Raw genomic sequence first — 21,635 nt, forward strand, 5'->3', positions numbered from 1 at the left:
ACAGATGACAAAACAAAACATGTGGACAGGTGTCAAGTCATCAGAATAAACAGAAATAAAGCTAGATTCATTCATTCATTCAATCATATTTATTGAGCGCTTACTGTGTGCAGAGCACTGTACTAAGTGCTTGGGAAGTACAAGTTGGCAACATATAGAGACGGTCCCTACCCAACAGTGGGCTCGCAGTCTCTAACACATCATTAACAAAATAAACAAAACGGTCAATATGTACAAGTAAAATAGAGTAATGAATCTGTACAAACACATGTACAGGTGCTGTGGGGAGGGGAAGGAGGTAGGGCCGGGGGGATGGGGAGGAGGAGAGGAAACAGCTACATCCCAATCCGGGTCCAGTCCAGGCCAGCCCCAGCCCAAAACTCTCTCATCTAGATCCCCTCTCTGCTTCCTGCTCTCCCAAGCCCATAATAATAATAATAACAATGGCATTTGTTAAGCGCTTACTATGTGCAAAGCACTGTTCTAAGCACTAGGGAGGATACAAGGTGATAAGATTGTCCCATGTGGGGCTCACAGTCTTAATCCCCATTTTCCAGATAAGGGAACTGAGGCCCAGAGAAGTGAAGTGACTTGCCCAAAGCCACACAGCTGACGGAGTCGGGATTTGAACCCATGACCTCTGACTCCAAAGCCTGTGCCCTTTCCACTGAGCCATGCTCTTTGTGCCTAAGAAGGCCTCGGTGGGCCAGGCCCAGCTTTTCCCCCTCCCTCCCTGGACTGGGAAGCTGCTGGACTGAATGTGTGTGGGGGGATCCTTCTAGCCTCACTTTACCCCCGGCCCACGTCATCCCCCGGGCCTGGAATGTCTAAAAGACATTCATTCATTCAATCGTATTTGACAATCGTAAAGAACAGTGCTTTGCACATAGTAAGTGCTTAATAAATACCATCATTATTAGTATTATTATTTTCCGCAAGCAGGGAAAGGCCTGGTGGGGCTTGCCGTCAGTCTTTGTACGTTTGTACGTGTTTATTACTCTATATTATTTGTACGTATTTGTCCTATTTATTTTACTTTGTTAATATGTTTTGTTGTCTGTCTGCCCCTTCTAGACTGTGAGCCCACTGTTGGGTAGGGACCATCTCTATATGTTACCAACGTGTACTTCCCAAGCGCTTAGTACAGTGCTCTGCACACAGTAAGCGCTCAATAAATACGATTGAATGAATGAATGAATGGAATGCCCTCCCTTTGCTCATCCACCAAGCTAGCGCTCTTCCTCCCTTCAAGGCCCTGCTGAGAGCTCACCTCCTCCAGGAGGCCTTCCCAGACTGAGCCCCTTCCTTCCTCTCCCCCTCGTCCCCCTCTCCATCCCCCCCATCTTACCTCCTTCCCTTCCCCACAGCACCTGTTTATATGTATATATGTTTGTACATATTTGTTACTCTATTTATTTTACTTGTACATATCTATTCTATTTATTTTCTTTTGTCAGTATGTTTGGTTTTGTTCTCTGTCTCCCCCTTTTAGACTTTGAGCCCGCTGTTGGGTAGGGACTGTCTCTATATGTTGCCAGTTTGTGCTTCCCAAGCGCTCAGTGCAGTGCTCTGCACATAGTAAGCGCTCAGTAAATACGATTGATGATGATGATGATAGGAAGGCTTGCAGGAGGCAGAAGCAAATAGGTGTTGGTCATCGGGCCCTGGGCCCGGGCAGGGCAGGTGGTGCTGCTGTTGCTGGTTGCGGTAACCCGACTCTGGCGGAGGGGGAGGAGGCCGCGTGGGCTGGGCAAGAACCGCAGCAAAACCTCGGCGTTGGAGGCGGCCGCTGCGAGACGGGCAGGCCTGGGAGCCGCTCCGGTGGCCACAGCAACGGCCGCCGCTCGCCCTCCAACCCCACAGCCCAGACCATGCACCTGGTGGGGAAGATGGAGTCCAGTCCGGATGAGGACAGCTGGTTGGAGGATCAGTGGGAGCACTGGTAGGGGCTGGGGAGCTGGCGCCGGGCTGGGGATGGGCTCTGTACTTAGCTGGCTTCTGCATTGGTGAGGAGAGGCTAGGAGCCGGTCTTTCTGGTTTTTCTCTCTGCCGGGGTGGTATTGTATGCCTCAGTTTCCCTCAGGATCCCCTGCTAACAGGTATTGCTACCCGCCTATCTTGGGTAGGGACTGTCTCTATATGTTGCCAAGCGCTTAGTACAGTGCTCTGCACACAGTAAGCGCTCAATAAATACGATCGATGATGACCTGGGGGTGGCGGGTCACTGAGCAGATCCAATGCCTGTATGTGGCCTGCTGCTGGCCTGCCCAGGGCACGGTCTGAGGCAAGAGACGTGGCTTGCCCCTCTGGTACTGCGCACATTGGACTGCGCTTGTGCACTTGGGGTGAGCCTCACTCTCCCAACGGAGCTATTCAGGCAACCAATGTTGTTTGGTCTGCGCCTTCAGGGTGCCCAGCACCCCCGGCTCCTCAGGTTCTCAGCTGAAAAGTCCCGCTGGCCCAGGGCTGGTCCTCTGGCCAGGCCATCCCTTAGGCCCGTTGTCTGGGGGCCAAACCTTGCCCCTCCTCTGGGCCAAGGTGGGAGCACCCCAGGGAGCAGATGTGGGGGTGGGAGAGGAGGGAAAGTGAATCCTGGGGGGCAGTCAGTCACCTCTTTCACCAATCAATCTGCACATCATCCTGGGCTTCAAGGCTGTCCATCACCTCGCCCCCTCCTACCTCACCTCCCTTCTCTCCTTCTCCAGCCCAGCCCGCACCCTCCGCTCCTCCGCCGCTAATCTCCTCACCGTACCTCGTTCTCGCCTGTCCCGCCGTTGACCCCCGGCCCACGTCATCCCCCGGGCCTGGAATGCCCTCCCTCTGCCCATCCGCCTCTCTTCCTCCCTTCAAGGCCCTACTGAGAGCTCACCTCCTCCAGGAGGCCTTCCCAGACTGAGCCCCTTCCTTCCTCTCCCCCTCGTCCCCCTCTCCATCCCCCCATCTTACCTCCTTCCCTTCCCCACAGCACCTGTATATATGTATATATGTTTGTACATATTTATTACTCTATTTATTTATTTATTTATTTTACTTGTACATATCCATTCTATTTATTTTATTTTGTTAGTATGTTTGGTTTTGTTCTCTGTCTCCCCCTTTTAGACTGTGAGCCCACTGTTGGGTAGGGACTGTCTCTATATGTTGCCAATTTGTACTTCCCAAGCGCTTAGTATAGTGCTCTGCACATAGTAAGCGCTCAATAAATACGATTGATGATGATGATGATGTTAAGCTCTGCACCCCATTCCTGCCCTGCCCCCCTCCCCCAGCTGAAAGGGACGGATAGGAACCATGTCTTTCAAACTTCTTGTTCCTCTGTGATGCTCTGGGCTGAAGAGGGTGGAGCAGTCATGAGGGCCAAGAGGGGTGAAAAAAGGGGAAACTGAGGGGTTTAAATCTTTGCTGGCTTCTTCAGAGGCTCCTGGCTGCCCCCTTCTGGACAGATACTGACTTACTCCGGAGGGTTAGACTCCTGTCTCCCATGTTTACCTTCCCTTCAGTCTAACAGGAGGGCCGGGGGCGTGGGGAAGGGGAGGCGAGGGGAGAGAGGAAGAGAAATTGAGTGTCTGGTGTAGGCAACTTCCCCCAGACAGACCAGGTCACCAGGGAGGGCCCGGGGGTCCAGTTTGAGAGCTCTTGGAGCTGCTGAGATGGCTGCACCCAACTCTCCTCACCTGCCACCGGACTACCTTCTCTTCCTGGGGCTGCCAGCCCCTTGTCCCATGATAGCCCTCTGACTTTCCCAGTTTGGCTTTCATCTCTTCTGCTGGGCACCCACCCTCCACCGTCTTTGGCCCAGCAGAAGCGTTGGTTGCTGGAAGAGCGGGGGCTACTGACAGTGGCTCCTCTCTTCCTGCTAGTCCTCCCCAGGCCTCTTGTCCCTAGGTGCGAGGGGCATTTCAATGGATAAGACAGGCTCTTATGGGTCCCAAGGGGGTCCCCCAGCTCCCGATTCCTCTACCCCAGGCCACTGAGTCAGGGGTGGGCTTGTGGCCCGAAAAGGAGAAGATAGAGGAGTCTAGCCTCGTGGCCAACCCGGTGATCTCCCATTTGGGTTGAAGGTCAGGAGCTTTTCGTGCCTCCCAGCTGCCCAAGGGGACACACCCCTTGCCTGCTTCATAGAAGCTGCAGTCTTCCAGGAAACTGGCCCTCGCTAAGAATGTGCCCTCCCTTGGCCTCCCACGGATGCCACAGCCACGGCCAAGCCGTGGGTGCCAGCAGGGCCCCTCCCGGGAGTAACTCTGGCTCCTTGTTTCTGCCAGGCTCACCCACGACATCAGCCTAGAGGAATTTGAGGATGAAGACCTCTCGGAGATCACAGATGAGTGTGGGATCAGCTTGCACTGCAAGGACAACCTGTCCACTCGGGTAGGGACAGAGATGGGAAGGGGGATGGGGGGGCGGGGATGGGAGGGAGGGTGGGGACATAGGTGGGGGAGACCAATGGAGGGACAGAAGCAAGGGGGTCCAGGCTGGTTTCTGATAGCATCACTAAAGCCAGGGATTTGGGCAAAGAGAACAGAGCCTGGGAAACTCTAGCAGGACTGAAACAGAAAATGGACAAGGTCATGATCTTTGCCCTCCTGGGCGTGAGGGAGAGGTCTCCTGGGGGTCGCGGTTGCAGATGCCACCTGAGAGCAGGAAATAGTTTGCTGGGATAGTGGACAGGGAGGTGACAAGGAGCCTCGAAAGAGTTAGCAACTTGGGACAGGTTCAACCTAGGGAATGGAAAATTGTAATTTCTCTGGGGAGTGGCCCTGGAGGAGAAAGCCTGACTGGTAGGGGCGGAGGGGGGGTGGTCAGCTGGGGAGGGTGGAGTTTGCAGTGCCTTAGGGCAGCAAAAAAAAAAATAGCCAACGCAGCTCCCAAAATAGCTATACCAGTGTGCCGCACAGCGGCCCAGGGCAGAGAAAGAGAGAGAGGAAGAGGGAGAAGGAGATGAAGAGAGAGGATGGCTCCACCCAAGATGCTGCATTCAGCAGTAGGCTCCTCCAGCAGCACCATATCCACAATGGAATGAAAATCATCCGCCCCCAGACAGCACCAGAGGGCCCTGCTCAGGGACTGGTGCCCTGGGAACCAGGGAAAGCAGAGTTCCCAAAAGTCCCCCGGGGCAGAAGAGAAACAGAGAGGACCACATTAAGAGAAAAGCTCAGAGATCAGTAGATGTGTTTGCAAATATCCACATGGGGCCTGAGTGGATCAGGGTTGTGACTAGCCGGGACAGGCGGGCCGTAGCATCAAAACAAGCGGGAGGCGGTTGAGGTATTGAAAGGGCAGGACTTCCATGGAGGAGAAGAATGTTCCCACCGCCGAAGGGTTTTGAGGCTAGTTTCCCATTTCCTGCAGACATAAACGCTCAAGCTGCTTCCCCCTCTCCTGTTGTGGGTTCTACCCGAGGACAGAAATCTCGGAACTAATTGTAAGAGTAAGGCAGGTAGGGTCTCCCAGCCATTACTATCGCATTGAACATTTAACATGGGAGCAGTCTCGCCCCACTCCTAGGGGAGAGACCACGTGGAACCACTTGAATGGGTCCCTAAGTCCCCACACTCCTCCCTCAATCAGGAAGAGCATGCAGAAGACTCAGCCGGAGCCTCTGGGGAAGGAGCTGAATGACCTGGGTCTTAAATTCATTCATTCATAAATTAAATTGCATTTATTGAGCACTTACTGTGTGCAGAGCACTGTACTAAGTGCTTGGAAAGTACAATTTGGCAACAGATAGAGACATCTGATAATAATAATAATAATAATAATAATAATAATGGCATTTATTAAGCGCTTGCTATGTGCCAAGCACTGTTCTAAGCGCTGGGGAGGTTACAAGGTGATCAGGTTGTCTGTCCCACGGGGGGCTCACATTTTACAGATGAGGGAACTGAGGCCCAGAGAAGTTAAGTGACGTGCCCAAAGTCACACAGCTGACAATTGGTAGAGCCGGGATTTGAACCCATGACCTCTGACTCCAAAGCCCATGCTCTTTCCACTGAGCCAATCCCTACCCAACAACGGGTTTAAATCCAGAGTTCCCGGTGGGGCCAGAAGGAGGTAGTGGAGGAAACAGCGTGGCCCATTGGAAACAGCATGGCCTGGGAGTCAGAGGCTCTGGGTTCCAGTTCTGCCTCTGCGATGTGTCCGCTTTGTGACAGTGCCTGGCACAGAGTAAGCACTTAATAATAATATAATAATGATGGCATTTGTTAAGCGCTTACTATGCGCCAAGCACTGTTCTAAGCACTGGGTGGGGGATACAAGGTAATCAGGTTGTCCACGTGGGGCTCACAGTTTTAACCCCCATTTTACAGATGAGGTAACTGAGGCACAGAGAAGCAAAGTGACTTGCCCAAAGTCACACAGCTGACAAGTGGCGGAGCCGGGATTAGAACCCATGACCTCTGACTCCCAAGCCCGTGCTCTTTCCACTGAGCCACGCTGCTTCTCTAATGCTACAAAAAAATATTCAGGTTGGAGAGCTCTGGCCCCTGTTTGCTGTGGGCTGGGAGGAGGGAAACACATAGTGGTCTCCGTGCCAACCCGTGGACCTCTGAGCCCTCTGGTCCCCCGTCCCCTAACCCCATCTCTGCCCACAGGGGCAGCTAGGCCTGGTGCAGTTGGGGGCAAATTAGCGGCAGCTGAGGGGCCCAAGGGGACCCCAAGAAGCTTCAGCTGGTGTCCTGGCTCCTGAAAGGGGAGGCGGGCAGGGGTGGAGGGGAGGAGAGGATTAGGGGCCTGGAGACCCCCCAGCCGGGATGGCGTAAAGGATGGAGCAGCATGGCACAGTGGATGAAGATGGCATAGTGGCTAGAACCCGGGCCTGGCTGTCAGAAGGTCCTGGGTTCCAATCCCAGCTCCGCCACTTGTCCGCTGTGTGACCCTGGGCAAGTCACTTCACTTCTCTGCGCCTCCGTTCCCTCATCTGTAAAATGAGGATCGAGACCCCGAGTCCCACATGGGAGAGGGACTGTGTCCCACCCGATTACTTTGTGTGCACCCCAGCGCTTAGTACAGTGCCTGGCACACAGTAAGCGCTTAACAAATACCGTAGTTGTTATTATGGAGGATGGAGGCCCGCCACGCCAATCTCGGCCTTCCTCCCGGTGCCATCCCCGGGGGGCTGTGTGGACCCCCTCCCCTCTGCCCCGGCGGTCTGAATGGGAGGGAGAGGACCGCGTCTCCATGGCAACGGCGCTGACCTCACTCCCGGGCTCGGCTTCCAGCCTGGGTGAGGTCATCGTCTGTTGCCTAGGAAACGGGAGCGGGGAAGGCGGAGGAAGGCGTCGACAGGCCGGGAATAGGCAGGTGAAACGGGAGCGGGCTGAGCTCCTGGCTTCCTCTGCCCTCCGCGGCCTTAACGCACAAACTCCCGGAGCCCGTTGTTGGGCAGGGACCGTCTCTATATGTTGCCAACTTGTACTCCCAAGCGCCTAGTACAGTGCTCTGCACACAGTAAGCGCTCAATAAATACGATTGAATGAATGAATGACCTAAGGCAAGGGAGCGACGCGCTGTCCCTTTAAGGGAAGGGTCTGGCCCTCCCCCTCCCGGCACGGCCACGCCCCCATCATTCATTTAATCGTATTTATTGAGCGCTTACTGTGTGCAGAGCACTGTACTAAGCGCTTGGGAAGTACAAGTCGGCACCATATAGAGGCGGTCCCTACCCAACAACGGGTCGCAGTCTAGAAGGGGGAGACAGACAACAAAACAAAACGTGGACAGGTGTCAAGTCGTCAGAACAAATAGAATTAAAGCAAAATGCGCATCATTAACAAAGTAGAATAGGAAATATGTACAAGTAAAATAAATGGAGTACTAAATCTGTACAAATAAATATACAAGTGCTGTGGGGAGGGGAAGGAGGTAGGGCTGGGGGGACGGGGAGGAGAAGAGGAAAAAGGGGGCTCAGTCTGGGAAGGCCTCCTGGAGGAGGTGAGTTCTCAGGAGGGCTTTGAAGGGAGGAAGAGAGCTAGCTTGGCGGTTGTGTGGAGGGAGGGCATTCCATTCATTCATTCAGTTGTATTTATTGTGCGCTTACTGTGTGCGGAGCACTGTACTAAGCACTTGGGAAGTAGAGAAGCAGCGTGGCTCAATGGAAAGAGCACGGGCTTGGGAGTCAGAAGTCATGGCTTCAAATCCCATCTCCGCCAATTGTCAGCTGTGTGACCTTGGGCAAGTCACTTATCTGTGGCTCATTTACCTCATCTGTAAAATGGGGATTAAGACTGTGAGCCCCGCATGGGATAACCTGATGACCTTGTATCATCCCCAGTGCTTAGAACAGTGCTTTGCACATAGTAAGCACTTAACAAATGCCATTATTATTATTATTATTATTATTACAAGTTGGCAACAAATAGAGACGGTCCCCATCCAACAACGGGCTCACAGTCTAGGCCGGGGAGGGGAAGGACGTGGGCCGGGGGTCGACGGCGGGACAGGCGAGAATGAGGCCCAGTGAGGAGGTGAGCGGCGGCAGAGGAGCGGAGGGTGCAGGGTGGGCTGGAGACAGCAGCGTGGCTCAGTGGAAAGAGCCTGGGCTTTGGAGTCAGAGGTCATGGGTTCAAACCCCGGCTCCGCCAGTTGTCAGCTGTGTGACTTTGGGCAAGTCACTTTACTTCACTGGGCCCCAGTTCCCTCATCTGTAAAATGGGGATGAAGACTATGAGCCCCCCGAGGGACAACCTAATGATAATAATAATATTTCAGGTCAGCAGGGGCTGGCGTGACTTGGCTTGGGGCCTGAGGCTCAGTGGACAGGAGGAAGAGAAGTAATAATAATAATAATGATGGCATTTATTAAGCGCTTACTAGGTGCAAAGCACTGTTCTAAGTGCTGGAGACAAGGAGATCAGGTTGCCCCACGGTGGGGGGGGGGGGGGGGGTTAACAGTCTTAATCCCCATTTTACAGATGAGGGATCACAACCTGATAATAATAATAATTATGATGGCATTTATCAAATGCTTACTATGTGCAAAGCACTGTTCTAAGCGCTGGAGACAAGGAGATCAGGTTGTCCCACGGGGGGCTCACAGTCTTAATCCCCATTTTACAGATGAGAGATCACAACCTGATAATAATAATAATAATAATGGCATTTATTAAATGCTTACTATGTGCAAAGCACTGTTCTAAGCTCTGGGGAGGTTACAAGGTGATCAGGTTGTCCCATCACCTTGTAACCTCCCCAGCGCTTAGAACAGTGCTTTGCACAGAGTATTAATTCATTCATTCAGTCGTATTTATTGAGCGCTTACTGTGTGCAGAGCACTGTACTAAGCGCTGGGCAAGTACAATTCGGCGACATATAGAGACGGCCCCTACCCAACAACGGGCTCACAGGCTAGAAGGGGGAGACAGACAACAAAACAGAACGTTGCCAACTTGCACTTCCCAAGCGCTTAGTCCAGTGCTCTGCACACAGTAAGCGCTCAATCAATCAATCAATCAATCGCATTTATTGAGCGTTTACTGGGTGCAGAGCACTGTACTAAGCGCTTGGGAAGTACAAGTTGGTAACATATAGAGACGGTCCCTACCCAACAGTGGGCTCACAGTCTAGAAGGGGGAGACAGAGAACAAAACATATTAACAAAATAAAACAGAAATGTACAAGTAGAATAAATAAATAGAGTAATAAATACGTACAAACATATATACATGTATACAGGTGCTGTGGGAGGGGAAGGAGGTAAGGCAGAGGGGATGGGGAGGGGAAGGAGGGGGAGAGGAAGGCGGAGGCTCAGTTTGGGAAGGACCTTTTCATTCATTCATTCATTCAACCGTATTTATTGAGCGCTCACCGTGTGCACAGCACTGGACTAAGCGCTTGAGAGGCCGTGGGCCCGCTGTTGGGTAGGGACCATCTCTAGATGTTGCCAACTTGTACTTCCCAAGCGCTTAGTCCAGTGCTCTGCGCACAGTAAGCGCTCAATAAATACGATCGAATGAACGAAAGTCCAAGTCGGCAACAGCTAGAGACGGGTGATGATGATGTAGACGGGTGTCAAAACCGTCAGAATAAATAGAGCGGGGTTCGAATTCGGCTCTGCCGCTTATTCATTCATTCAGTCGTAGTTATTGAGCGCTTCGGGAAGCCCAAGTTGGCAACATATAGAGTAAGTGCTTAATAAATGTCATTACTGTTATTAAGGAGAGAAGGGAGAGGAGGTAGGATGAGGGGGCGAGGGGATGGAGGGACTTGAAGCTCAGAGGGAGGAGGTTTTGTGCTCCGTCGATGTGGCCCGGCCCCTCTGGCTCCGCCCGCCGATTTAGGCCTCGCCCCTGTGAGCAATCCCGCCCCGCAGCCCCACCGCACCGTGCTGTGCGGGGTCGGCGGCGGCGGTGGCGGGGCTGGCAGCCGGCTGCAGGCGGAGATGCTCCAGATGGACCTGATTGACGCGGCCGGGGACACCGCCGAGGACGACGACGACGACGACGACGACGAGAAGGGGCGGGAGGGCCGGCGGCAAGGGGCGGGCACGGCCCCCGAGCCCGGCAAGGAGACGGCCCCTCTCGGCATGGACACCTACCGGCCCAAGCGGCCCACCACCCTCAACCTCTTCCCGCAGGTGCCCCGCACGCAGGTGAAGGGCCCAACGAGGACCGGGGGGATGGAGGGGGAGGGAGGGGGAAGGATGCTGGAGGACCAGGGATGGAGCCTGCTTCCCCGAATTGGGGTGCGGTGGAGGACTGGGATGCAGCAGATCCATTCATTCAGTCCTATTCATTGAGCGCTTACTGTGTCCAGAGCGCTGGGCTAAGCGCTTGGGAAGTACAGCACCCGCGTGCCAGGGCGCGGGCCGGTTCTGGCCGTCCGTGCCTTGAGCAGGGTGGAAATCAATCAATCAATCAATCAATCAATCGTATTTATTGAGCGCTTACTGAGTGCAGAGCACCGTACTAAGCGCTTGGGAAGTACAAGTTGGCAACATATAGAGACAGGCCCTACCCAACAGTGGGCTCACAGTCTGAAAGAGCCGGGGAGGGTGACCAGGAGCTCCCCTGGATCAAAGGAAACCGGCCGGGTGGGGTGTGGAGAGGAGGGAGGGCACGTGGACAGGGTTAATCCGTTTTCCGGGATCCTGTGAGGGATTTGGCAGCCCAGCCGGGGAATAAAAGTGTCCGTGCTGTGTAAGCAGTGGAGAGCAGGATGTGTGCCCAGTGGGGACAGGCCGGCTTCCAGAACCGCAGGCCTTGGCGGTTCTAGAGACAGGGCCGGTGCCATCTCCTATGGCCGCTGTCGGGCAGCTGGGCCGGGGGGCCGAGGCGAGCCCGCAGTGGTGGGGGGGGACACCCAACGTGGCCACAGGCTGTCATGAGGACAGCTGTCCGGCCTAGCCCCGAGCTGCCCGCGGCCGAGCCAGAGGTGGGCTTCAGACAGCGGCCGAGTGACGGGGGGGCCCGGAGCAGAGGGGCCAGGGTGCCAGAGCAGGCAGGCCCCCGCCATCCAGCCTCTTTGGAAAGCTGGGGGCAGTGGGAGGGAAACAGGCCCAACTCCCCTTGCAGGCCAGCCAGGGATAGGGAGGGGCTGCAAGGCTTCTCTGTGGAGCTACAACAAGGGATGAATAGGGAGTCTCAGGGGCATTCATCTGCCGAAGTGGCTTCATGATGGGAATTTTGTGGCCCCTGGAAGCAGGCAGAAGCAGTGAGGGCCCAGTTGGTCCTGGGAGTCTATCTGTGAGTCTGGGGAGCTCTGGGGGCACCAGCTCTGCCGTGCTGGGAGGTGGCCATCAGCCTCCTGGACCGCTGGGGTGGAGGATGGGAGCGGTCAGGCCCCAGAAGCCCAGAGGGGAGCCTGCTGACAGTGGTATTACTGTCTCAGTTGTTGATCTGGCCGGTGCCTTTTTGCGGAGGTGGTGGTGGTAGGTTGGACAGAGGCACGGGAGAAGACTATAATGTGGATGCGTCATGGAGGCTCCCCCTCCCCCCATCCCACCCACCCCCACCCTCCGGACCACTGCTGCAGGTGGAGTCTCCTCCGCGCTGGGCCAGGGGTCCGAGATCCCAGGCCTTTCAGCCAAATTGCTTCAGTTTTTGTCTGTGGGGGTGATCGGGGGACCATGGGGGAGGGGAGCACAGAGCCCGGCTCTGGAGCCGTGCTCTCCTAGAGCAGGGAGAGGCGAGGCCTGTGCTGAGGAGGAGCTCGGCACAGCTAGGCCCCAGGCAGAGGCCCATCCTTGCCGCCCATCCTTGCCGTCCTCGCTCTGGGGCCAGCTGGGCTCTAGCTGAGTTTGAGGGGATCACAGGATTCCAGTGCCCGAGGCCTGGGCCAAAAGGCTCCCCTCACCCCCCTTTCCCAGTAGGGATTTAGGCCGCAGCAAAGGGCACAAACTGCAGTCCCAGGATCTGGGTGAGGGGCCCGGGGCGCCCTGCTATGGCTGAACCAGTGCAGCTCTGCTCTGTCTCCTGCCCAGGAAGAGCAGGATCTGAGTTCATCTCTCCCTTCTGGATAGACTCCCCCGCCTCCATTCTGCCCGGTCCAGGATTCCAGGACCTGGCCCTTCTGTGGCAGGCTCAGAGCCCTGTAACAGCCCCTGGGGGAGATAAGGGGGCCTGGAGCACCCTGGGCCAAATGGGATGCTGGGCCACTTGGGGAGAAAGGCAATCCTTCTTCCTCCAGTCGGGTCCGGGGTCCAGTTGGGGAAGCTTTCTCCCGGGTCATAATAATAATAATAATGATGGCATTTATTAAGCACTTACTACGTGCAAAGCACTGTTCTAAGCACTGGGGCAAGGTAATCAGGTTGTCCCACGGGGAGCTCACAGTCTTAATCCCCATTTTACAGATGAGGGAACTGAGGCCCAGAGAAGTGAAGTGACTTGCGCAAAGTCACACAGCTGACAATTGGCAGAGCTGGGATTTGAACCCGTGACCTCTGACTCCAAAGCCCGTGCTCTTTCCACTGAGCCATGCTGCTTCTCATTCATTCAGTCGTATTTATTGAGCGCTTACTGTGTGCAGAGCACTGTACTAAGCGCTTGGGAAGTACAAGTCGGCAACATATAGAGACGGTCCCCACCCAATAACGGGCTCACAGTCACAGTCTAGGGTCGTAGCCTCAGCCCCCAGGGGAAGCAGGAGGAGCTGAGCCTGGAGCTGTCTGCCCCTGGGGATTGGCCTTGAATCCTGGCTAAGGCTGGTGGGAGTGGTACCAGAAGCTTGGCTGGATGTCTGGGGTGTCGGGAGACCCCGGCTGGGCTGAGACCTGAGCACTGCACTAAGCGCTTGGGAAGTACAAGTCGGCAACCTATAGAGACGGTCCCTACCCAACAGCGAGCTCACAGTCTAGAAGGGGGAGACAGGCAACAAAACAAAACATGTAGACAGGTGTCAAAATCGTCAGAACAAATAGGATTAAAGCCATATGCACATCATTAACAAAATAAATAGAATAGTAAATATGTACAAGTAAAATAGAGTAATAATTCTGCACAACTATATACAAGTGCCGTGGGGAGGGGAAGGAGATAGGGCGGGGGGGATGGGGAGGAGGAGAGGAAAAAGGGGGCTCAGTCCGGGAAGGCCTCCTGGAGAAGGTGAGTTCTCAGTAGGGCTTTGAAGGGAGGACCACCCAGCCCCCGCTGTCCAGTGGGGTGGGGGTTGGGGCCCTCCCGAGGGAATGGGCCTGTTGGTTCTGCCCCAGGAGTGAGTGGGTGGGTTCGAATTGGGGATGTGGGTGGGTGTCATAGCTCCCTGAGCCGACAGTAGATTGTGGCCCAAGCCAGTGACCAGGGCCGAGGTGGGTGGGCAGGCCGGCCAGCCTGGAGCCTCTCTGTGCCGGGCACTGTTTCCCCGCTCCTGCCACAAGAGTCCTTTGTTCTCGCCCCAGGACACACTGAACAACAACTCCCTGGGCAAGAAGCACAGCTGGCAGGAGCGGGTATCCCGCTCGTCCTCCCCTCTGAAGACGGGTGAGTCGGGACCCCCCACTTCTCCCCTCCGTGTGCACGTTCAGCTGGGCACGAGCAGGATTCTGTGGCCTGGGGGCCCTGGGGCCGTGCCCTCCCCATTAGCCATGCTAGACAGCAGGAGCTGAGGTCATTCTCTTTTTTTTTTGTCCGTGCGTGTGCGTGTGTGTGTGTGTGTGTGTGTGTGTGTGTGAGAGTGAGAGAGAGAGAGAGAGAGAGAGAGAGAGAGAGAATGAACACTCCATGGGCAAGAGCTGGAAGCCATTACTGGAGCTCTGTGCTTGGGCCTGCTTCCCCTTCAGTCAGTCATATTTTATTGAGCACTTACTCTGTACAGAGCACTTTACTAAGCGCTTGACAGGGCTCTCGACTGAGTGATGATGATGGTATTTGTTAAGTGCTCACTATGCGTCAAGCACTGTTCCAAGCACTGGGGGAGATACAAGGTAATCAGGTTGTCCCACGTGGGGCTCACAGTCTTCACCCCCATTTTACAGATGAGGTCACTGAGGCCAGGAGAAGTGAAGTGACTTGCCCAAAGACACACAGCGGACAAGTGGCAGAGGCGGGATTAGAACCCACGACCTCTGACTCCCAAACCCGGGCTCTTTCCACTGAGCCACACTGAGTGCTTGGCCTTGGCCCTGAAAAAGCTATTGGAGGCTAGAGAGGGCCTGGGGATGCTTGGACTGGGCCTGGGAGATCCATCTTGGGGCTCGGGTTTGGGGGTTAGAGCTGGGTGGGTGGGGGGCTGGGGCTGGAGGGCATCTGTCTGGAATGCAGTAATAATAATAATGGTATTTGTTAAGCGCTTACTATGTGCCAGGCACGGTTCTTAGGGCTGGGGAAGATACAAGGTAGTCAGGTTACCACGTGGGCCTCGCAGTCTTAATCTCCGTTTTACAGATGAGGTCACTGAGGCCCAGAGAATAATAATAATAATAATGATGGCATTTATTAGGCGCTTACTAGGTGCAAAGCACCGTTCTAAGCGCTGGGGAGGTTACCAAGTGATCTGGTTGTTCCATGGGGGGCTCACAGTCTTAATCCCCATTGTACAGATGAGGTCATTGAGGCCCAGAGAACAATAATAATAATAATAATGATGGCATTTATTAAGCGCTTACTATGTGCAAAGCACCGTTCTAAGCTCTGGGGAGGTTACCAAGTGATCCGGTTGTCCCATGGGGGGCCCACAGTCTTAATCCCCATTGTACAGATGAGGTCATTGAGCCCCAGAGAATAATAATAATAATAATGATGGCATTTATTAAGCGCTTACTATGTGCAAAGCACTGTTCTAAGCTCTGTGGAGGTTACCAAGTGATCCGGTTGTCCCATGGGGGGCTCACAGTCTTAATCCCCATTGTACAGATGAGGGAACTGAGGCCCAGAGAAGCAAAGTGACTTGCCCAAAGTCACACAGCTGACAATTGGCAGAGTCTGGATTTGAACCCATGACCTCTGACTCCAAAGCCCGTGCTCTTTCCACTGAGCCACGCTGCTTCTCCGAGCGAAGTGACTTGCCCAGGGTCACTCAGCGGACAAATGGCGGAGCCGGGCTTACGGGGGAGGGGAGGGTGGCAGGATCTTCAGGGTGGGCGGGTGGGGAGTCGGTTCGGCTGGCCGTCGGGGGCAGCTGGGTCGCATTCCCAACCACCAGAAGTTACGAACTGGGGTTGGGGGGTGGTCTCACGCTACGGGGGCTGACGTGGTCTCCCCCGGCCCCCTCCCGCCAGGCGAGCAGACCCCTCCCCACGACCACGTCTGCCTCAGCGATGAGCTGCCCCTCCAGAACGGCCCTGCCCCGACCAAGGACCGCGGCACGTCCACAGACAGCCCCTGCCGCCGCAGCGCGGCCACCCAGATGGCGGCCCCGGCCGGCAGCCCCCCGCCCGCCCCGCGCGGCCCCGAGAAGGCCCAGGCCCCCGGCGGCCGACAGCCCCCGCACCGTGACCGCATCCACTACCAGACCGACGTGCGGCTGGAGGCCACCGAGGAGATCTACCTGACGCCCGTGCAGCGGCCTCCCGACCCGCCCGAGCCCCCCGAGCCGGCCCCGGCCTTCCTGCCGCCGGGGGCCGAGTGCCGCATGTCGGTCAGCTCGGACCCCGACCCCGCCGCCTACCCGCCGGCCCCGGCCCGGCCCCACCCCTCCATCAGCGAGGAGGACGAGGCCCCCGACCGCCCGTCGTCGTCGTCGTCGCCGTCCCCGGAGAGGGGCGGGCGGCGGGGGGCCCGGGGTCGGCCCCCGCGGGCCTCGCTCAGCTCGGACACCAGCGCCCTGTCCTACGACTCGGTCAAGTACACGCTGGTGGTGGACGAGCACGCCCAGCTGGAGCTGGTCAGCCTGCGGCAGTGCTACTCGGGCTACAGCGACGAGAGCGACTCCGCCACCGTCTACGACAACTGCGGCTCGTCGCCCTACGAGTCGGCCATCGGCGAAGAGTACGAGGAGGCCGCCCGGCCCCGGCCCTCCGTCTGCCTGTCCGAGGACTCCACCCCCGACGAGCCCGACGTCCACTTCTCCAAGAAGTTCCTCAACGTCTTCATGAGCGGCCGCTCCCGTTCCTCCAGTGAGTCGGGGAGCGCGGCGTCTGTGCGGTCCTCGCTGGGGGCCGAGCACCGAGGTAGAGGCAGAAGAAGCCCGTCGCCGGGCACGGTCCCCTCCCTGCGGCCTAAGGGGAGGGAAGACAGGAATTTTATCTCCGTTTGACAGATGAGGACACCGAGGGCTTAGGGGGGCTGCCCCAGATGGCTCAGCAGGGAAGCGGGAGACCCGGGATTAGAATCCGGGCCTCCTAAATCCCAGGCCTGGCCTCTTTTCACTAGGCCGGGCTGGAGCTGGGGGTGAGGAGTGACGTGACGCCAGGCTCGGGGTGGGGATAGCGGGTGACGTGATGCCGGGCCCAGCCTCGTTCAGTGTGGCAGGAGAGGTCTGACTGAGGCGTGTGGCGGGGAAGCGGATGGGGCATCCCTTCGCCCCCCTCCCCGACCCGCCAATATGCGGGCACCCGGGTGAGGGTGGGAGCTATGCCATCCCCTGTCGTCCCACCTTCCCCCTCTCCGACTCCCTGACTTGCGGGCACCCGGGCAGTTGTGGGGGATCATGCCATCCCCGATATTCCACCTCCCCCCTCCCCGACGTGCAGGCCCCCAGGTAATAATAGTAATAATAATGGCATTTATTAAGCGCTTCCTATGTGCAAAGCGCCGTTCTAAGCGCTGGGGAGGTTACATGGTGATCAGATTGTCCCACGGGGGGCTCACCGTCTTAATCCCCATTTTCCAGATGAGGGAACTGAGGCCCAGAGAAGTGACTTGCCCAGAGTCACACAGCTGACAATTGGCGGAGCCGGGATTTGAACCCATGACCTCTGGCTCCAAAGCCCGGGCTCTTTCGGCTATGCCGTCCCGTCTCCCCCGTCCCCGACCCCCCCCCGACACGCGGGCACCCGGCTTCTCTCCCGCAGGCGCCGAGTCCTTCGGGCTGTTCTCCTGCACCATCAACGGGGAGGAGCAGGAGCAGACCCACCGGGCCGTGTTCAGGTGAGAGCGGGCGGCGCGTAGCCGAGCCCCCCGCCCCGCACCCCCCGCGGGGCGCGCTCACGGTGGTGAGCGGCGGCGCTGAGGTCCCGGCCATCCCTGTTTGGGGGCAGGTTCGTGCCCAGGCACGAGGACGAACTGGAGCTGGAGGTGGACGATCCTCTGCTGGTGGAGGTCCAGGCGGAGGATTACTGGTACGAGGCCTACAACATGCGCACCGGCGCCCGCGGCGCCTTTCCCGCCTACTATGCCATCGAGGTCACCAAGGAGCCCGAGCACGTCACAGGTGGTTGTCCCCGGCCGCTCGTCCCCGGTAGCCAGGCTGCCCGCCCCCGTCTCCTCCGCCTCCCCCCACCCTCCGCTCTGCCGTTTCCTTTCCAGCCCTGCCCGAGGACAGCGACTGGGTGGACCAGTTCCGGGTGAAGTTCCTGGGCTCCGTCCAGGTGCCGTATCACAAGGGCAACGACGTGCTCTGTGCCGCTATGCAAAAGGTACCAGGGCTCCCGCTGCAGCCTCCTGCCTTCCCTCCCGCCCTCGCCGGGACCCCAGCCTCCCCTCGCCCCCTGGGATTGGGAGGGAGGCTGTTGTCCGGGCCGGCCTCACCCGGACAACGGGCGTCCCATACAGCCCCCCTGCACTGTGGCCCCCCCGAGAGGCAGCGTGGGTTGTTGAGAATAATCTGGAAGGAGGAGGAACTAATAATAACGGTGGTATTAAACTGTTTCAGTCATTCATTTGATCGTATTGTTGAGCGCTTACTCTGTGCAGAGCACTGGACTAAGCGCTTGGGAAGTACAGGTTGGCAACATCTAGAGACGGTCCCTATAATAATAATAATGGCATTTATTAAGCGCTTACTACGTGCAAAGCACTGTTCTAAGCGCTGGAGAGGTCACAAGATGATCAGGTTGTCCCACGGTGGGGGCTCACAGTCTTCATCCCCATTCTACAGTTGAGGTAACTGAGGCCCAGAGAAGTTGTGACTTGCCCAAAGTCACACAGCTAATTGGCGGAGCCGGGATTTGAACCCGTGACCTCTGACTCCAAAGCCCGTGCTCTTTCCCACTGAGCCACGCTGCTTCTCTTGGGTTGTCCCTACCCAACAACGGGCTCACAGTCTAGAAGGGGGAGACAGACGACAAAACAAAACCTGTGGACAGGTGTCAAGTCGTCAGAAGAAATAGAATTAAAGCTCAATGCACATCATTAACAAAATAAATAGAACAGTAAATATGTACAGGTAAAATAAGCAGAGTAGTAAATCTGTATGTACATATATACAGGTGCGTGGGGAGGGGAAGAGGAAAAAGGGGCTCAGTCTGGGAAGGCCTCTTGGAGGAGGTGAGCTCTCAGTAGGGCTTTGAAGGGAGGAAGAGAGCTGTTTGTACATAGCAGAGCCCTGGACCAAGCACTGCAGTAGATACAGGTAATCAGATCGGATATAATCCATCCCACACAGGGCTAGCAGGTATCTTCTTCCCGCTTTACGCACGAGGAAACAGAAGCAGCGTGGCTTGACGGAAAGACCCCGGGCTTTGGAGTCAGAGGTCATGGGTTCAAATCCCGGCTCCGCCAATTGTCAGCTGTGTGACTTTGGACAAGTCACTTAACTTCTCTGTGCCTCAGTTACCTCATCTGTAAAATGGGGATTAAGACGGTGAGCCCCCCGTGGGCCTGATCACCTTGTAACCTCCCCAGCGCTTAGAACAGTGCTTTGCACATAGTAAGTGCTTAATAAATGCCATCATTATTATTACTGTTATTCAGGGAGGTGAAGCAATCTGTTCGAAGTCCAACCACAAGTTAGTGGCAGAGCTGGGGTTAGAACCCAAGTCGCTGCACTCATTGTTCTGTGCTCTTTGTAATAATAATAATAATAATGATGGCATTTGTTAAGCGCTTACTATATGCAAAGCACCGTTCTAAGCGCTGGGGGGATACAAGGCGATCAGGTTGTCCCACGTAGGGCTCACAGTCTTAATCCTCATTTAACAGATGAGGTAACTGAGGCTCAGAGAAGTTGTGACGTGCCCAAGGTCACGCAGCAGACATGAGGCGAAGCTGGGATTCGAACCCATGACCTCTGACTCCAAAGCCCGGGCTCTTGCCACTGAGCCACGCTGCCCCTCCTCACCCCACCACTACTAACTCAGGGAGAGTGGGAAGGAAGGGGTCGTGGTCAAGAAACTGGGGATAGGGCGGGAGGCGGTCTGATGGCCTGGCCTTTCTCCCCATCCTCTCGCCTTCAAGATCGCCACCACCCGCCGGCTCACCGTGCACTTTAACCCGCCCTCCAGCTGTGTCCTGGAGATCAACGTGCGAGGGGTCAAGATTGTCGTCAAAGCCGAGGACTCACAGGACCACCAGGTGAGCCACTTCCCCCTCCCCTGCCTTCCTCTCGCTCCGCACCAAGGGGAAACCCCGCTGGATGATCCAAAAATTTCCTCCCTCACCCCAGCCTCCTTCCTGTTCCCCCTAGACCCACCTGCACGCACCACACACACATTTAGATGTGTGACTCCGAGGTCCTTGAACTCAGCTTCGAAACCAGCCACTCTATGTCCCATGCACCAGCTGACCACTGCATTTCCCTGTCCATTCTTTTAGTTTGATTCTGTCTGGGCACTCCACTCCTGCTGCCCCGCTGAGCCCGCGAGAGGCCTAGCTCGTAGCCATGGCGAGCTCTGGGTCTGTGGGCACTGAGCCGACTGGAGACTAATCTGGGCTCTCAGCCTCCCCGTCTAGGCTATTTCTGGGGCCACTCAACCTACTTGGGCAGTACCAGGGCTCCCGTGGACCCAGCGGCAGGGGAGGGAGGGGACGGTGGAGTCTGCTACAGTACGCCCCTGTCCGAGTCCCCGAGCCCGTCATGTCCTCTAGAGCCATGGCCGGTCAGCACCGAAGCCAGTCCTACCGCCGGGACGCTGAGGTTGGCGAGTCAGCCGAGGCCCCGGGTCCTGCTGGAAGCTGAAGCTCGCTCCCCTGAGATGGGTTCCCCCCTCTGCTCGGGGGTAGGGGGGAGAGGGAAGGCAGAGAGGCCACCCCCCTGACCTCTCTCTGCTCTCTCTTGCAGGGGAATAAATGTAGCCACTTTTTCCAGTTAAAGAACATCTCTTTCTGCGGATACCATCCAAAGAACAACAAGTGAGTAGGGGTGAGGCAGTGGAGGGGGGAGGGGGGCTCCCCGCTCCCTGACTGCGGCTGTCGTTAGGGTTAACGGGGCTGGGATCCAGAGCCTTGGATAGGGGCACGGGGGGGCCGGGCCAGGGACCCGTACTGACCCTTCTTCTCCCCCTGCTTCCCCATGACCACCAGATACTTTGGATTCATTACCAAACACCCGGCCGACCATCGGTTCGCCTGTCACGTCTTCGTGTCGGAAGAGTCCACCAAAGTGCTGGCAGAGTCTGTAGGGTACGTGTCCCTTGCCTCCTTCTCCACCTCCCCAGGACGATGGTAGAGGGGTTCGGAGCTCCACGCTCCCTCACTTCCCCGCTCTGTGGCTGGCGGCGGGCAGGGCAGGGTGTGGGACATGCCCATTCCCTTTTCCTTTCTGGTGGGTTTCCCTCCTCCGGCCAGCCCATTCCCCAGGCCTCATGGTCTGACTGGCCCGTCTGCCCCCCTAGGAGAGCTTTCCAGCAGTTCTACAAGCAGTTCGTGGAGTACACCTGCCCCACAGAAGACATCTACCTGGAGTAGCAGCACTGCCCCCCTCCCTCAACGTATCCCACCCCCTCTGGCCCCGGGGCGGGGGCAGCCCGCTTAGACCTGGAGCCGGAGTTAGGGGCCGGCTGGTCCCTGGGCAGGATGCTCCTGCCGTGGGGCCAGGGTGGGGTGGGCGGGGGGCGGGGGGGTTGTGGGGAGAGGTGAAATGGGTTTATTGTAAAGTTTGGGATTAGAGTATTCTATGGAGGGACTGGAGGTTTGGGGGAAGTGGCACAGATGGGGAGTCGGGCCGATCCGTGGCCACCTGCCTGCCCGCCCTAGGGTGACGCTGGCTCTGCCCTTCTCGCCCCATCCCTGCCCCTTTCCCCAAACCAGCCTAGCTTTCTCCAGCCGGGGCCCCTCCGGCTTGTGGTCCGGTCTGTCCCCACTCCCCTCCCGGCTCCAGACGGAGGGGCCTGTTGTTCAGGGCCGGGCGCTGCTGAGCTCGCCAGCGCCGACGTGAACTGGGAG

General features: G+C 56.8%; 1 protein-coding gene across 1 annotated transcript; it reads left to right on the forward strand.

The window, feature by feature from the left end:
- The first annotated feature begins 1,839 nt into the window (after positions 1 to 1,839).
- Positions 1,840 to 21,276, forward strand: MAPK8IP1 (mitogen-activated protein kinase 8 interacting protein 1). The gene is made up of 12 exons (XM_038764939.1): positions 1,840 to 1,942; positions 4,263 to 4,368; positions 10,310 to 10,588; positions 13,835 to 13,916; positions 15,653 to 16,489; positions 17,387 to 17,462; positions 17,573 to 17,745; positions 17,841 to 17,950; positions 19,710 to 19,826; positions 20,533 to 20,603; positions 20,775 to 20,873; positions 21,086 to 21,276. Exons 1-12 carry the CDS (start codon positions 1,872 to 1,874, stop codon positions 21,156 to 21,158), a joined length of 2,094 nt encoding a protein of 697 aa, XP_038620867.1. The 5' UTR covers positions 1,840 to 1,871; the 3' UTR covers positions 21,159 to 21,276.
- Positions 21,277 to 21,635: the final 359 nt, after the last annotated feature.

The sequence above is a fragment of the Tachyglossus aculeatus genome, chromosome 22 (assembly GCF_015852505.1).
Source record: "Tachyglossus aculeatus isolate mTacAcu1 chromosome 22, mTacAcu1.pri, whole genome shotgun sequence".
NCBI lineage: Eukaryota > Metazoa > Chordata > Mammalia > Monotremata > Tachyglossidae > Tachyglossus > Tachyglossus aculeatus.

Bases quoted from the DNA above. Each gene is read 5' to 3' on its own strand.
- MAPK8IP1 (XM_038764939.1), top strand. From the start codon at position 1,872: ATGCACCTGGTGGGGAAGATGGAGTCCAGTCCGGATGAGGACAGCTGG. The intron at 13,917-15,652 runs GTGAGTCGGGAC...CCCTCCCGCCAG, and splicing joins GTCCTCCCCTCTGAAGACGG to GCGAGCAGACCCCTCCCCAC. The intron at 17,951-19,709 runs GTACCAGGGCTC...CTCGCCTTCAAG, and splicing joins TCTGTGCCGCTATGCAAAAG to ATCGCCACCACCCGCCGGCT.